Source organism: Bos indicus x Bos taurus, chromosome 13, assembly GCF_003369695.1.
Source record: "Bos indicus x Bos taurus breed Angus x Brahman F1 hybrid chromosome 13, Bos_hybrid_MaternalHap_v2.0, whole genome shotgun sequence".
NCBI lineage: Eukaryota > Metazoa > Chordata > Mammalia > Artiodactyla > Bovidae > Bos > Bos indicus x Bos taurus.
This window is the reverse complement of record NC_040088.1, coordinates 44,928,598-44,946,067: the sequence shown is the minus strand read 5'-3', so window position 1 is coordinate 44,946,067 and position 17,470 is coordinate 44,928,598. Positions and strand designations below refer to the sequence as shown.

The window sequence follows — 17,470 nt, the reverse complement described above, 5'->3', positions numbered from 1 at the left end:
GCTGCTTCCTAGGTTTGAAGTCCTCTGAAAATCTGCCTAATAAAATAGAATTCTCAGTTTTTAGGTTGTGCATATATAAAAAACATATTTTAGTGGACTCTAATTTCTTGGTGAACTACTAGTCCTATCGCAGAGCAGAAAGGGATGTGGAGAGAGTGTCCAAGTCAGACTAGGGACTTTCCTTAGGGCAGGGGCTGAACTGAATTCACTGTGAATGAGGCAGCCTCCAGGCAAGAGAAGGGGACAGATGCACCATTAGGGAGCTGAGAAAGAATTGTAGGAAATGCTTGTCTCTCCTTGGCTTTGCAGGCCATGTGAACATCTTCTTGGTCTTCTAGATGACAAAACTTCAGAAAGCAAATCTAGGGGAAGTAAGGAAAACTGAGAGGGTGCCTTGGTGGAAACACCCTCCACAGTGAAGGGGGTGTGCTCCTCAGCTCCCCAGTGGGTGTGTCCCAGATGACACCAGTACCTCCCTGACCTCAATCAGAACCCTGAACAAAGACTCAGAGAGCTGTAGACCAAAAAGAAAAAGATGCTGTTTTAGTAAACAACGGGATGCTGCCTGCCATGAAGCCATCAACCTCTGCAGGCACTCTGAGGGTGCACATTTAGGGAAACTAAGGATGGAGAAAAACAGTATGCTGGCCCTAGATACTTCAGATGCATCTCAAAGGAATGATTTAAGGGAGCCCAGATTCTTTCATCTTCCCATAGTAGAAAAGTTCTGAATTCATAAAGCTGTCTGTTCCTTTGTGATCAGCAGTAACCTTTCGATGTTCAAACACCCTGTTTTCTTTTCAGCAAACTCCTACATATCCTGCTCCTCCCATAACTCTTTGAAGCAATTCCTCAGAGCTGCGAGGCTGTCTCCTAGTTATAAGGCCATCAATTGAAACACAATTCTCAACTTTTAGGTTGTCATTCTTGACATTTTGCTTTTTCAAAGGACACTAAGAGGGACTGAGCCCCAAGCTATGGTCTAACGGTGAGGCTTCTGTCCCCCAGAAGACGGATGAGATTGCCCATAAACGCGCGGACTGCGACAGAGGGGCAGGATCTAGGGAGAGCGGTGCGGGTGCGCTAGTTGGGGACATGGGCTCGGAACCCAGGGCTGCCTCCTTTGACAGTAAGATCGCGGTAAGGTGCCTCGCCTTCTCAGTCTCAGTCCCCACCGTGGGTTTAAGTGAATTAAAGGGAGCTGGTCGACACCACGCCTGCGCGGCTCACGGACCCCTCCCTACGCGCCCAGACACAGCCTTGCTTTCCCTGGAGCAAGCGTGGCCCGGAAACTGTTGTCCCCCCCTGCCGCGCACCCCAGAAACTAAACGGAGATTCCCCGGGCACATCACTTCCGCCAGCCGAGGGGTGAGCCCAGCACCAGAGGCAGGAGTCACTGCAGGGATCACTGGGGAGTGTAGTCTTTAAGGAGGAGGCGTTAGCAAAGTGGGCACTGGAAGGAGACGTTTCACCCGGGGTCCTCTGTAAAAGAGGGGGCGGGGCGGAAATCCAGGTGCCACAGTGGCCATTCTCCCTTGGGCATGTTACCGAGAAACAGCTCCCTCAGAGGCCTCTGGGCGCGCCGAGCATCCTGGGAGATGTAGTCCCGGCGCTGGGCCGAGGATTCTGGGTAGTGTAGTCCTGGTGCTTGGCCGAGGATTCTGGGTAGTGTAGTCCTGGCGTCCTGGCCCAGCTGGTGGCTGGAGTGACCCCTTGATCCTCGCTGGTGAGTGTGGCGCTCGTGGGGCTCTAAGCTGCAGCCGTGCTCTTCCCTGCGCGGAAAGGTAGGTCCTGAAAGTCTGGGCTGTTGGCTGGGCCTGACGCTGGTGACTGTGCGGGTGCCGGGCAGAGGAGGCGGCGGCGGGACGCACTGTCGCGGTTCAGGCCGTGCCCTCCCGGATGTCATATTTGGGATGTGAGCGCGCATCTTCGATGGACGTGAGCGAAGCTCAGCCGTGATGCCCAGTGGTGGCGGATGCCGGAATCCAGCCACGTCCCGGGGCTTCTGTGGGTGAGGACACGTTAGGCCTTGGCCGAAAGAGTGATGATGATGGGAGCGGGGAGGTCGCGCTTATCCCCAAGTCCCTGGGGGCCAGAGGGTTGAGTAAGTTGGCATGGGGCCCTGATGTTTCCCAGCTGCCGGGATGAGGGCCAGCCCGCCGCCAGGAGTTTTGGTGGGTGGTTTGCCGTGGGCATCATGTGCCTGGGGATGGGCTGGGTGTGGAACGGGCCACTTTGGCAGCGATCTTGGGTGTGTTTTTGGCCGGTCGCCCCTGGATTCAGGCCTTGGAGGAAGAGGTTGTCTGAGGCCCACTGGGCAAGTTTCTCAAAGGTCCTGGAAACCTGCGTTGACCCCAGCAGTCACGGATGTGCGGGGCTCCAGTGTTTCCGGACTTCGGGATTTTGAGTTCCATTTTAAAGTTTTATTAAGGAGAGATTTTGGACAGAAATAAATAGAACTCTACAGACCCACCATCCAGATGTAACCCTTGTCACCTGGGGAGCAATCTTGATTCATCTCAAAATGGCACACTGAGAAGCCTACAACCCACAGAGGTTCACTGTCCCTGCCCTACTTGAAGAGCGTAACCTCGGCTGCCAGCTTCATCCAGACTCTGTGACTTTGTAACGGTGTCACCTTGGATAAGGGACTGACTTCACTGTGCTTCAGTTTTCTCATCTGTAAAATAAAGATAATAAATCGTACTCCATTGGATTGTGAGGCTAGAATGAAGTAAGATGGTTCTGTGCCTGGAACCGTCTCTGATGTGTACAGTCCTAAGTACCCAGTCAGTAAGAACTTTGCTTAGGAAGGTCTGAGGCAAGAGTGGGTCAGCTCAGGCCTGGTGTCGGCAGCATTATTGGGGCAGGCTGTGTTCTCAGCGAGCTTCCCGCAGCCTTTTCTTCTGTGACAGGTCCATTCCTGATGCCTTTAACGAAGAGGGAAGTCTAAGGGCGTGAGTTTCCAGTGACTCTCCTGAACCTTTCTGCTCTTGTGCTGCCCAGAGAGGAAGCCTGGTGGGCGAGGGGAGGGCTCCTGACAGCCCGGACTCACGTGGGGACTGCTCGCCTTCCGTGTGCTGAACCAAAGGTGGGTTTCCTTCGCTCAGCCTTGACATCTTGTGCCCAGCACGCCCCGCCCGGGGATCAGAGCCCAGCTGGTTTCCCCAGGGGACATGGTCTGTGGTAGGGGTGGCTGCTGTCCCAGGGACTCTTGTTCAGACTCTGTGTCCTCCTTGACCACCCCCTCCTCCCCCATCCTTGTGGTGTGTTGAGGCCTGTGCACTCTCAGGCTTGTCTGTTGTGAAGGCCTCGGCCTTCTGTTCTGGTTCCATCCAGCGAGGCCCTCACTGCCTGTGTCCCCGTCCTGTCATCTCACCTGCAGTTACCTCAGGAGGCAGCTCTAACATTAGAGCTTCCTGTAAAATAACCACAGGGTCATCACTACACTCAAGGGAATGAATAGCTGTTTCAGTCAGAGCAGCTCTGTTCAGAGGCAGGAGAGGGGAGGTGTGTGGCCGGGGAGGAATTCCGGGGGACAGTGTCCCTGTGTCTGGCCCTCCCCCCGATTCTGACCTTGTGGACCTCAGTGAACACCCGCAGCTTGGCCTCTTTGCTCTTTCCAGGCTCACCTGCCCTGTCTCTCAGCAGCACGTGCGCTGTGCCCTGGACCCCTCTCCTTCTGGTCCTCACTCCTGCTCCGCCCTCACTCTTGTCTCTGCTCCACCTTCTTGTCCCTCTCCCCACCTGCCTCTTGCATTGGGCACCTGACGTCCACATACTGAACTTGGCACTCAGCCTGCTAGAAAGAGACCTTCCTAATCGTCTGCTTCTGTCCCGACTCCAAAGTCAGGATGCTTGGGTTCAAATCTCAGTTTTACCATGTCTAGCTGTGTGGCCCTGAGCTTGTTATTTCACCTCCCTGAGCCTTCTTTTCCTCATCTGCCAGATGGGAATCATCAGAATGGTGTCCACCTCCCGGGGATGTTGGAGGAGATAACCCTAGCAATGCAGTTACAGTGCGGGGCACATAAAGTCTAAGTAATTGTTAGAGTTACTTTAATGCCTCCAGCTTCTCCAAGTCTCCTCCTCAGTCTCCTCCCCGACTCCCAGCCTGGTCAGACCCTGCTTTACAGCTGCACAGAAGCATATTCCTTGTCTGCTTGTGTTTCCCCGAGCATTTCTGTTTCTGTGTCAACTGGTGATGAGCTGGGATGCTCTCCCCCTGCAGAGCAGCCTGCACATCCCCGGCAGTGTTCCCAGGTTCCCTGTTCATGGTGGGACCCTGGGGCTCAGGACTCCAGGGCTTAGGCTGTGTCATGACTGTCTGACCCTCCCACTGGACCAGGAGGTGGTTGTTAGAGGGTAGGGTACCTCATTTGCTCCTCTTGAGCCATCGATACAGTTCCTGTCACTGGGTTAGCCTAAGCAGGTGAAGACACCAGTGTCGTCTTTGCTAGGCCCCACACCCTCTCCACATGGTATCGGGCCTCTGCTTCTGTTTGGTCCCTCTAGCAGGGGTGCTGACGTTCTTAACCTGGTGCCTTGGGCCCTCTGAGAGCATACAGACTTAAGCCTGTGACTTGCAGAGCATCCCTTGTCGCACATTTGTGGGTGAAAGCAGGGATGAGATCAGCCTGAAGGAGCACCCAGTGTTTGATGAAATAATTTGAGCAGCAAAATAGTGATAATATTCTAATATAACCCCTAGGATAAGCTATGAATCCACACTGAAGTAAATAAGAAGGGACAACTCTTGGATTTCCCTGGTGATACAGTGCATAAGAATCTGGCTGCCAGTGAAGGGGTCATGGGTTCAATCCCTGGTCTGGGAAGATTCCACATGCCGTGGAGCAACGGAGCCTGTGCTCCATGACCACTGAAGCCACCGCAGCGAGAAGCCTGTACACTGCCGCGAAGAGTTGTCCCCGCTTGCCCAACTTGATAAAGCCTGCATGCAGCAATGAAGACCCAGCACAGCCAACAATAAATGAATTAATTTAAAAAAAAGAGAAGGGACAACTCTTGCTTACAGAATTCCAGCTAATGAATTTCAAAGGAAAGGAGGAGGTAGAACATTGTCATTTGGTCAATACTGCAGTAATAATGGTTGAAGACAGCTCCCACAAAGTGATGCTAAAATTATTTGGTAAAAGATTGAAGAGAAACAGGATATTTGTATAATCTCAAAGTAACTCTCCCAAGATGTATATTAAATATAAAGGCAAAATGAATGACATCATAATGAAAAAACCCAGCAGATGCTGCCTTAACCAAGTGATCAAGGTTAACATCATCAGTAGTAAAACATACCGATATCATGAACTCCTATCAAGGGGTATGAAAAGGGCATGTGACTTCTGAGATAGTCTAGCTAGAAGTGAACTAGGGTCATTCTAATCATTTTCTTCCCAAATCTGATAAATCACAATTGAGGGCTGTTCTTCAAAAATGTCATTCATGAAAGAAGGATTGGAGGAGATTAAAGATACATGACAGCTAATTGCAGTGCGAGAACCTCAGTTGAATCCTGGACCAGAAGAAGGAGGACATTAGTAGAAAAAACCTGTTGAAATGTGGTTATGAGCTGTAGTTTAGATAATAGTAATAATAATCAATGTTAATCTGGTTTTCATCATTATAGTATAGTTTTCTCAGATGTTAACATTAGAGAAAACTGGATTAAGGTTACACGGGAATTGATACTTTTGCAACTTCTAAGTCTGAAATTCAAAATGAAAAGTTCTATGGATTCATTATTATTACAGTGAATTGGATGTTGGATGAGTTCTGTTAAAGAATACTTCAGCATGTATAAATGCAATCATGTTTTTTCTCCTTGGTCCAGTTGATTAATACGTATAATATACAGTAATGAATTTCCTCATATTCAACCAGTCTTACATTTCTGGGCACTCTGTCTTGGTGAAATTAAAAAAAAAAAAAAATTTGTTTATTTATTTATTTGGCTCCGCTGGGTCTTAGTTGTGGCACGTGGGGTCTAGTTCTCTGACCAAGGATTGAACCCAGGCCCCTTGCATTGGGAGTGCGAAGTCTTAGCCACCTGACCACCAGGGAAGTCCCCGAAATATTTTCTTATTGCTTTGAATGATATTCTTCTTGCCATGCATTTAAAGTCATAAAATATATATAACATAAGATTTACCATCTTAACTGTTTTAAGTCTATAGTCCAGTATCATTAAGTACATTCATATTGTTGTGCAACCGTTCACACTCTCCATTTCCAGAACTTTTCAGAATGAAACTCTATCCCCATTAAACAATAACTCAAGTTTCCCCTTCCTCCTAGCTCCTGTCAACCATCGTTCTACTTTGTGTATATGGATTAGTCTAGGTACCTCATATAAGTGGAATTTTATATCTGTCCTTTTGTATCTGGTTTGTTTGACTTAGCATAGTATCTTTAATGTTCATCCATGTTGTAGCATGTGTCAGAATTTCTTTTCTAAGGCTTAATAATATTCCATTATATACATACACACACACACGCACACACACACACACACACACACACCGCTCTTTGTTTATCTATTTGTCTATTGACAGACACTTGGATTTCATCTGCAGTTTGGCTATTGTGAATAATGCTGCTCACATGAGTGTACAAATATCTATTCAAGTCCCTGCTTCCAGTTCTTTTGGGGAAATACCCAGAAGTGGAATTGGTGGATCATATGCTAATGTGTATTTTTACATTTTTGAGGAACTGCTGTGCTGTTTTCCATAGTGCTTGCACCATTGTACATTCCCACCTGCAGTGCACGTGAGTTGAATGATGATTTTGAAAAGTCTCATGGAAGTCTGGTATATTTTTTGTCTAGAGTCACTTAGGAGTTTTCTTGTTATTCTTCAGAGCCTGATAGTTTTTCCAGTAGAAATATACCTTGAAGCTGTTGGCTATGTGTCAGCTTCTCCCTGGTACTTTGTAGGCCCTTCATATTTTGATTCAGGTCATCTTTTTTTCCCAATTTTTACTGTAGTACAGTTGCTTATATGCAGAGTACATCATGAGAAATGCTGGGCTGGAAGAAGCACAAGCTGGAATCAAGATTGCCGGGAGAAATATCAATAACCTCAGATATGCAGATGACACCACCCTTAGGGCAGAAAGTAAAGAGGAACTAAAAAGCCTCTTGATGAAGGTGAAAGAGGAGAGTGAAAAAGTTGGCTTAAAACTCAACATTCAGAAAACGAAGATCATGGCATCTGGTCCCAACACTTCATGGGAAATAGATGGGGAAACAGTGGAAACAGTGTCAGACTTTATTTTTTGGGGCTCCAAAATCACTGCAGATGGTGACTGCAGCCATGAAATTAAAAGATGCTTACTCCTTGGAAGACAAGTTATGACCAACCTAGATAGCATATTGAAAAGCAGAGACATTACTTTGCCAACAAAGGTCGGTCTAGTCAAGGCTATGGTTCTTCCTGTGGTCACGTATGGCTGTGAGAGTTGGACTGTGAAGAAAGCTGAGCGCCGAAGAATTGATGCTTTTGAACTGTGGTGTTGGAGAAGACTTGAGAGTCCCTTGGACTGCAAGGAGATCCAATCAGTCCATTGTGAAGGAGATCAGCCCCGGCATTTCTTTGGAAGGAATGATGCTAAAGCTGAAACTCCAGTACTTTGGCCACCTCATGCGAAGAGTTGACTCATTGGAAAAGACTCTGATGCTGGGAGGGATTGGGGGCAGGAGGAGAAAGGGACAACAGAGGATGAGATGGCTGGATGGCATCACTGATTCAATGGACGTAAGTCTGAGTGAATTCCGGGAGTTGGTGATGGACAAGGAGGCCTGGCGTGCTGCGATTCATGGGGTTGCAAAGAGTCGGACACGACTGAGTGACAGAACTGAACTGAACTTAACAGTTGATTTACATTGTTGTGTTAATTTCAGGTGTACAGAAAAGTAATTCAGTTATACATATACATATGTTCATTCTTTTTCAGATTCTTTTCTCAGATAGGTTATTACATAGTATTGAGTAGGGTTCGCTGTCCTATATAGTATGGTCTAGTTGGTTACCTGTCTATATACTTTATTTATTATATATTGTAGTGTATATATGTTAATCCCAAACTCCTAATTTATTCCTCCCCCCACCACACACACACATCCCCTTTGGTAACCATACGTTTTGTTTTTTTAAGTGTGTGAGTCTGTTTCTGTTTTATAAATAAGTTCATTTATATCATTTTAAAAACTTAAGTGCCACGTATGAGTGATATATTTGCCTTTGTTTGACTTACTTTATTTAGTATGATAATCTCTAGGTCCATCCATGTTGCTGAAAATGACATTATCTCATTCTTTATATGGCTGCGTAATAGTCCATTGTACAAAGATGTACTACATTTTTAAAAAAAATTTTATTTATTCATAGCTGTGCTGGGTCTCACTGCTGCTTGGGCTTTTCTCTGGCTGCGGCAGGTGGGGGCTGCTCTCTAGTGGTGGCGCACGGGCTTCTTACTGAGGTGGCTTCTCTTGTGGCAGAGCACGGGCTGTAGGGCACAGGTTCAGTAGTTGTGGCACACGGGTTTAGTCGCTCCAAGGCATGTGGGATCTTCCCAGATCAGGGATCGAACTCGTGTCTCCTGAATTCACAGGACTCTTTACCACTGAAACTGTGTGAATACAGGTGGATTCTTTACCCCTGAGCCGCCGGGGAAGGCTGTACCACATCTTCTTTATCCATTCCTCCGTTGGTGGACATTTAGGTTGCTTCCGTGTGTTGGCTATAATAAATAGTGCTGCAGTGAACACTGGGTGCAGGTATCTTTTCGAATTATGACTTTCTCCGGATATGTGCCCAGGAATGGGACTGCTGGATCATATGGTAGTTCTATTTTTAGTTTTTTAAAGAACCTCCATACTGTTCTCTACAGGGTCTGTTACGAATTTTACATTCCCATCAACAGTGTGGGAGGGGTCCCTTTTCTCTACATCCTCTCCCGTATTTATTGTTTGTGGACTTTTTGAGGATGGCCATTCTGACTGGTGTGAATTGTACTTTGATTTGCATTTCTCTAACAAAAAGGTCCGTCTAGTCAAGGCTATGGTTTTTCCAGTAGTCATATATGGATGTGAGAGTTGGACTGTGAAGAAAGCTGAGCACCGAAGAATTGATGCTTTTGAACTGTGGTGTTGGAGAAGACTCCTGAGAGTCCCTTGGACTGCAAGGAGATCCAACAAGTCCATCCTAAAGGAGATCAGTCCTGGGTGTTCATTGGAAGGACTGATGCTGAGGCTGAAACTCCAATACTTTGGCCACCTTTTGCGAAGAGTTGACTCATTGGAAAAGACCCTGATGCTGGGAGGGATTGGGGGCAGGAGGAGAAGGGGACGACAGAGGATGAGATGGCTGGATGGCATCACCGACTTGATGGACATGAGTTTGGGTGAACTCCGGGAGTTGGTGATGGACAGGGAGGCCTGGCATGCTGTGATTCATGGGGTTGCAAAGAGTCGGACACAACTGTGCAACTAAACTGAACTGAACAATTAGTGATGTTGAGCCGCTCTTCATGTGTCTCTTGGCCATGTGTCCATCTTCTTTAGAGTCTGTGGCTGAAACTTGAAGACATTACGCTGAATGAAATAAGCCAGACACAAAAGGACAGACACCGTATGATTTCACATATTTGGGATACCTAGAATAGCCAAATGCATGGAGACAGTAAAATGATGGTTGGTTACCAGGGTTTGTGAGAAAGGGCATTGTGGTTTATGGTCACAGAGTTTCAACGTGAGATGATGAACCAGTTCTGGAGATGGATAGTGGTGATGGTTGTACCACATTAAGTGCGAGCATGCTTAATGTACTGAAATGTACACTTCACATGGTAAAAATAGTAAAATGCTTATGTATATTTTACAGTCATTTAAAACCCACAAGCTGTCCTACGCTCGACCTGTTCTGCATTTCTCCCACTTAGTGCCTTTTATTCCTCCTAAGTGGTCCTACGTCCCAGGATTCAGGCTTCCTCTCCTCCTTGGCGCAGGTGTCCTCTTCTGTGTTCCCCATACACCTCATCGGGAACACCTGGCAATTTCTCTTCCCTAGACTCCTGTGCTTCGTTCAAGACCAAGTTCCTGGGCCTCTTGTGAAAACCTCTCCTGATGTCCCTATTGCAGGGTGCTTTCCACTTTGAAACAGTGTTGCGATAAAGGCAGTAAAGTTGGGCAGGGTGTGAGAATGGCATGTGAGATGAATTCTGGACTGAATGGCAGAGACGTCCACCCTGAGCACCACAGTGTGGGACAGGACATTTAGTGGACTGCTACCCACAGTTGAAAAAGCGGAGTTGCTAGCTGATGGCTGGGATGGGCTCCAAACCAGGGCAGTAGGGTTCAAATTCGTGCTCTTGACCATTCCCTGCTGGTTGGTGCCTCTCAGGGAAGGAGGGCCGGAGGGGCTGTGGGATTCAGGGAGGGACTGAGTTGTGTTTGGTCTTTGCCATAACTGAATTGTGTGAACCTCAGTCATTCGGATGCTTCAACACTAATACCGTGGTTCAGACTATTCTTTTAAATTCTTAAAACTCAAAAGTCTGGCGCTTTCCCTCAACATAAAGCTCCTGAAAGTTACAGGCTATTTTTGTATGTATTCTCCACATCAGCCCAGCTAGGACCTTGAACGTGTTGACAAGTGCCACTGCCCAGGTGGTGACAGGGCTTTAAAGATCTTGGAATACAGAGCACCAGGGTGAAAGGCAGGATCTCATCTGCCTCCCCTGGGCCGCCTCCCCCTTGCCCCTTACCCTGAGGCCTGGGCAGGGCTGGCTCCCGGGTGAACAGGGCTGTTTTGTGTTACAGGCACACATGGCATTCAGAGATGTGGCTGTGGATTTCACCCAGGATGAGTGGGTGCTGCTGAGCCCAGCTCAGAGGTCCCTGTACCGGGAGGTGATGCTGGAGAACTACAGCAACCTGGTCTCACTGGGTAAGCCTGCATCTCTTAGGACCCGGGTCCTGGCTGCTGGCAACTTGGAGCAGCCCTCTTGCTTTCTGGCCTTACCTTTGGGTTGGACTCCAAAGCAGAGACACTCTATAAACGTGTACAGCTGTGTATATATGTGTGTGATACTCCGCATTTCTAGCCTTCTCCCGCAGGCTCTCTGGTAAGCCTGGCATCTCTTCCTAGTCAGTATCTTCTTGTAAACGAGGGAGGTGTTCTCTCACAGCATGAAGTCGGGTCAGTGAACTCCCATCCTGGCTTCCCTTCCCTGGGGGAGCTCACCACTCTCACATCTTCCCCACCACCTTTAGAAATCCTCCCCCCTGGTGTGGCTCTGAGTGCAGGATAACCTGCAACCATCTTGTTCTCTTTTCCTCTGAGCAGGCATTCCGTTTTCTAAACCAGAACTCATCACCCAGCTGGAGCAAGGGAAGGAGACCTGGAGAGAAGAGAGGAAATGCTCGCCCGTCAGCTGCCTGGGTGAGTAGGGACCCTGGGTGGTTCAGAGGGCTGGGGGTGGGGAGGTCTTTCTGCCGGGCCCCTGGCCGCTCACCGTATGCACTGCCCTCCCGGCCTCCTTCCAGACCTGCAGCGGCACCCGAGCGTCCTGGTGTCTCGTCTCCCTGCACTGGGTTTGCCGTCTCTGCCTCACTTAGTTCCCTCCCACATACATAGTCTGGTGGCTCATGTTACTATATTTTTAAAAGGATATTTTCCCTGGATTAGAATTTTAGATTGGCTTATTTTTTCACCACTTTAAGGATACTGTTCCCCTGTTCAGGCCTCCCATTGTTTCTAATAAGAAATCAGCTGTCATTTCCACAGTTATTGCTTTGTTTTTTTGTTACTTTTTAAACCTCTGGTACTTTCAGAGCTTTCTGTATTTTGGTGTTCAGCTGTTTGACTGCGATCTCACTATTTTTCCTGTCATAGCGTGTGCTCAGATTTTTGAACCTATAAATTTATGGTTAGAGCCACATTGGGGAGATTTTTGGACATGATTCTTTCATGATTCTTTTGTTCCCTTCTGTTTCCTTCTTTTTGGAATGATATTCACATGTGTATTAGTCCATTTTACATTGTCCCACAGTTTACTGAGCCTGTTTTTTTTTTTTTTTATAACTTTCCATTTTTGTGATGATGCTTCCTAATTGTTCATTAATGAAGAGCAGATTTTCCTTTACCTCCTTTAACAGAAAAGCAGATACTTAGAAGATACATTTTTAAGTGAAAAATTGCAAAACAATGTTTATTACATAGTTGGGTTTGTGTGAAAGACTGTGTCAACATGTATATGTGAACATAGACATCTGCATTATTATTCACCATGATCAGTGGTTAGCTTGGGGGGTAGAGAATTGGAAAGAGTGGAGTTTCTGGGGAGTTTTTTGACTTGGCATTCTTTTTAAATGATAGAGGAATAGATAACTGTAGGGAATTGTGTGTTTTTTAGCTTTTAAAATACTGTTGACAATTTCATAATAAAGAGAAGTATATGTTTTTTTTTTCTGTAAGAGATTTTCTATTTCTCAGTTTTATCAAATTTGAAAGCTTAGTTAATTGTGTCTTAAAATCAAGGGAAATAGCATATATAATAGAAATCATTTATATTTTTTAAGTTTTTATATCCTTGTTTTTGGTCTGCTAAGAGTCATAGCAGATTACTCGCCAATGTCATTGTAATTTATATCAAATCCTCCATTTCTTTCTAAGTTTTTGCTATATATTTCACTTCAGTGTACTGTTAGGCATGTAAAGGTTCATGACAATTTTATCTCATTCATTAATGAAGTTTTTAATGTTAAAATTCTTTTGTTCCACATTATATTCCTTAAACTTTCATTTTTTTCTAAAAAACTTTTTTTTATTTTACATTGATGTATGGCTGATTAACAATGTTGTGATAGTTTCAGGTGGACAGTGAAGGGACCCAGCCATACATATACATGTATCCATTCTCCCCCAAACTCCCCTTCCATCCAGGCTGTCACATAACATGAGCAGTGTTCCCTGTGCTGTAGAGTAGGTCCTTGTCCGTTATCCATTTTAAATAGAGTCGTGTGTTACATATCAATCCTATTATTTCTTATTAGTCTTAGCACCTGCTTTGCTGTGGCTCTTTGTTTTTTAGAGAGTTTTGGTATGATATCTAATGTGATTTGCGGTGTCATGTAGCTGCTATTGCATTTTCTGCCAAATCAACTGTTATCTTTGAATAGGGACTTTGGCCCTTTCACATTTACTGGAACAGCTGATGGATTTCATGGGACTTACTTAGGGACTGTAGGGCAGGTACAGAGGCACTTAGGGAAGAGCTCAAGGTAGAAGAAGCAGCATCTCTCCTAGCTCAGGCTGCTGAAACACAGCAGCAGAATTCATGGCAGAAGCAAAAGGTTTTACTGTGTTTCTGGAGGCTCGCAGTTCTTGGTTGGCAGAGGTGTTGGCAGTTCCCTCCTGGACTTTGAATGGCCACCTCCTCACTCTGTCCTAACCCGGCCTTTCTGAGGCTGCACATCCTGGCTTTCCTCCTACAGGGAGGTCACCAGACATATCGATTAGAGCCTTATGACTTCTTTTAACCTTAATCACCTCTTTGAAGGCCCTGTCTCAGAATACAGTAGCATTCTCTACTGATGGAATAATTCTAGAATGTAGATGTATACACAGTTGGTTTTCAAAAGTTCAGTTCATCAGTGAATGCAAGTGTTCAGGCAGATGCAGTGAGGTCTGGACCTGGTTCCTCAGACTATGTGATCTTGCATTCCGCCAGCTGAGTAGAACCAGCAGTGCTGAAGCAAGGTGTTCAGTGTTGACATCTCCTTACGAGAGGTACTATGAGAAGAAAACTTTTATATTGATTCCTGGTGCCATTTTTATTTTGGTTAATTATGGAAGTTAACAAGACTCAAACTGATCCGTGGCACCAGTCATTGGGGGACCTAGACCGTGTGTGTGCTGTCTACTGCTGAAAGCCTCCCGAAAGTGAAAGTGAAAGAAAGTGTTAGTCACTCAGTTGTGTCCAGCTCTTCTGCAGGTACCTCTGTCCATGGATATTCTCCAGACAAGAATGCTAGAGTGGGTTGCCGTTTCTTCCTCCAGGGGCTCTTCCCGACCCAGGGGTCAAACCTGTGTATGCTGCATTGGCAGGCAGATTCTTCCCTGTCTGAGCCACCAGGGAAGCCCTGCCTTGTGGGAATTCTGGTCCAGAGTAGGCCTCTAATAAGTATTTGTGCGTGAGTCGGGACCCTCCAGGTTCAGGTGTCTCACATGTGGTATCTAACCACTCCACTGTGTTGCCTCCTACACCAGGGTCTTCCAGGCTCAGGGACAGCTCTCTTCTTCCACCCCATCCTCCCAGGGAGACAGGGAAAGAGAAAGACGTTTCCATGTGGGTCCTCTGGTTAGAGCTCTCTTGGTCACAGACAATCCCTTTGGACCCTGTTTGTGTCACTGGGTGGCTGTGCGTTAGGAGGTCGTTGTAGTGGGTCCTCTGCAGGAAGTCTTACTGGGTGGCCCTGAAGATGTAAACATTTTGAAGAACAGGGACTGGAGTCTTAACCATCAGACCAGGCAGAACTGCTTTGGCGGCTCCACGTCTCAGTTCTGACTCAGACTCTTCTCTCTGCCACAGAACCAAAGCCAGAACTCCACCTCTGTCCTTTCTGCCCTCCGGATCTCTGCAGTCAGAAATTCCACATGCAGCAGGTGCTGTGTAGTCCCCCACCCTGGATCTTCACGTGCCTGTATGCCGAAGATCCCGTCCAGCCAGGAGACCTGTGCCTGGAGGACCAGCAGCAGCAGGCCGCTGGTGGTAGTGCCTGGATCGAGGAAGTGGAAGGGCAGGAGGGAGAAGGTGCCCGGCCTTTGTTTGGAAAGACAGAGAAAAGTACTGTAGAAGCATTCCCCAGGCCACCCCAGAGGCAGCCAGTCATCTCTGGGGGTGGGGTCCCAGGTATGGAGATAGAGGCCGGCCCTGCACAAATGGGGACCCCTGAGGAAACAGACAGGCTGTTGAAGAGGATCGAAGTCCTGGGGTTTGGGACTGTCAACTGTGGAGAGTGTGGACTGGGTTTCAGCAAGATGACGAACCTGCTCAGTCACCAGAGGATCCACTCCGGGGAGAAGCCCTACGTGTGTGGGGTGTGTGGGAAGGGCTTCAGTCTAAAGAAGAGCCTGGCCAGACACCAGAAAGCGCACTCCGGGGAGAAGCCCCTCGTTTGCGGGGAGTGTGGGCGGGGCTTTAACCGGAAGTCGACGCTCATCATACACGAGAGGACACACTCCGGCGAGAAGCCGTACATGTGCGGTGAGTGCGGGCGAGGCTTCAGCCAGAAGTCGAACCTCATCATCCACCAGAGGACACACTCTGGGGAGAAGCCCTACGTGTGCCAGGAGTGCGGGAAAGGCTTCAGCCAGAAGTCAGCCGTCGTCAGGCACCGAAGGACACACCTGGAGGAGAAGACCATCGTGTGCGGCGACTGCGGGCTGGGCTTCAGCGACAGGTCGAACCTCATCTCGCACCAGAGGACACACTCAGGGGAGAAGCCGTATGCCTGCAAGGAGTGTGGGCGCTGCTTCCGGCAGAGGTCCACACTCGTCAACCACCAGAGGACACACTCGAAGGAGAAGCCTTACGTGTGTGGCGTGTGCGGACACAGATTCAGCCAGAATTCAACCCTCATCTCGCACAGGCGCACACACACTGGGGAGAAGCCTTACGTGTGTGGGGTGTGTGGGCGGGGCTTCAGTCTCAAGTCCCATCTCAATAGGCACCAGAACACGCACTCCGGGCACAAGCCCATCGTGTGCAAGGACTGCGGGCGTGTCTTCAGCCAGCAGTCCAACCTCATCCGACACCAGAGGACGCACTCGGGGGAGAAGCCCCTGGTGTGTGCGGAGTGCGGGCGAGGCTTCAGCCAGAAGTCCAACCTTGTGGCACACCAGAGGACGCACTCTGGGGAGAAGCCGTATGTGTGCAGGGAGTGTGGGCGGGGCTTCCGCCACCAGTCGGGCCTCATCCGGCACCGCCGCACACACACAAGGGAGCAGCCGTACAACTGCCGGCTGTGCGGGCGAGGCTTCGGCAACAAGTCCGCCCTGCTCATGCACAAGTGGTCACACTTGGAAGAGAACTCCTGTCTGTGCACAGAGTGTGGCCAAGGCTTTCCCCACAAGTCACACCTCATCCTCCACCAGATGACACACCAGGGGAGGACGCCGCACGTGTGCAAGGCATGCGGGCAAGGCTTCAGCCAGAAGTGCCACCTCAGCAGACATAGGAGGAATGTGTGCCCACCACAGACCACTGTTTCAGTCTGACCCCGAGGCCCCGCGGGAGCATCCTTACTGACCCCCTCACCCGCTCCAAGAGCGCAGACTAAATCAAAACATTTTACGCTCTTCTTGAAAACGCATTCCCTAAGCGGTCAAAAAGACATTTGAACTCAGTTTACTTCCTCTACCCCAAGTTGTCGTGTTTGGGGCATTTTGTTCTAATAAAACTCTGCTGCTTTACAAATCTGTGGCCTCAACTGCCTCTCTCATTCACCCACCTATAAAGGTAGGGAATCAGGGGTGGTACAGAAATCTCGAGCTTCTGAGGCCGTGGTTCTGCAGTAATGCAGTCCTTTGGATGACATAAGAACTGAGTCAGTCTGTGATTCTTGGACACTCTGGTCCTTTGTAGAGGGAGAGGATCCCGGAACTGTGTTCAGGGGATTGGGGCGAGGGAGGGGGTCTTCCAGGAAACACGACCTCCCCTAAGCCGCTCACTCTCACCTGCAGCCCCCTCCCCACTCTCCCCCAACTCCCGTGGCAGCCCCCTACTGGCTTGCCTCCTTTGCACTCTCTGCTGCCTCCTCCTCGCTCTCAGATGTCTCTACTTCTGCCTTTGCTCAATCAAATCAGTGGTTAGGACCACTGCTACTGTTTAGAACCACTGCTACTGCTTAGAGTTAGGGTAAACACACCACGAATAAGTGTGTGTCAGCTGGTTAACCTCGAAGAAATGAACAAACATCTAAACACTTAAATCATGTATAAGTAGGAAATCTGAACAGACTAACACGAAGGAGATTGAGTTAGTAATCAAAAACCTTCCAAAATAGCCTGAAATCAGATGGCCTGATCGGCGACTTCTAGCATTTAAAGGATTAACACCCATTCTCAAAATCTTACCAAAAAAGACTCTTCCTAAATCATTCTGTGAGGCCAGTATTACCCTATTAGCAAAACCTGACAAAGACAACACAGGGAAACTACAGACACCTAACCCTTATGGATATAGACGGAGAAACCCTTGACACAGTATTAGCAACCAAATCCAGCAGCATATGAAAAGGATTTTCACACTGTGACTGAGTGGTTTCCTGGCTCAACATAGGAAAAAAAATCAATACATCATGTAAACAGAATAAAGTGGGGGGGGGGGGGAGCAAACACATTCCGTTTATATGAAATATCCAGGATAAGCCAAAGCAAAGAGACAGAAG

The 17,470-nt window shown here is 48.0% G+C and overlaps 1 protein-coding gene across 2 annotated transcripts; it reads left to right on the top strand.

Annotated features, from left to right (window-relative positions):
- Positions 1-1,322: 1,322 nt before the first annotated feature.
- On the top strand, positions 1,323-16,499 carry LOC113903483 (zinc finger protein 133-like). 2 transcript variants are annotated; one of them, XM_027559652.1, is made up of 5 exons: positions 1,323-1,784; positions 2,916-3,091; positions 10,838-10,964; positions 11,364-11,459; positions 14,611-16,499. In XM_027559652.1, exons 3-5 carry the CDS (start codon positions 10,844-10,846, stop codon positions 16,296-16,298), a joined length of 1,905 nt encoding a protein of 634 aa, XP_027415453.1. In that variant the 5' UTR covers positions 1,323-1,784; positions 2,916-3,091; positions 10,838-10,843; the 3' UTR covers positions 16,299-16,499. The 2 variants fall into 2 exon arrangements, with proteins under 2 accessions (XP_027415453.1, XP_027415454.1); XM_027559653.1 differs by lacking the exon at positions 1,323-1,784 and adding an exon at positions 1,800-2,011.
- Positions 16,500-17,470: the final 971 nt, after the last annotated feature.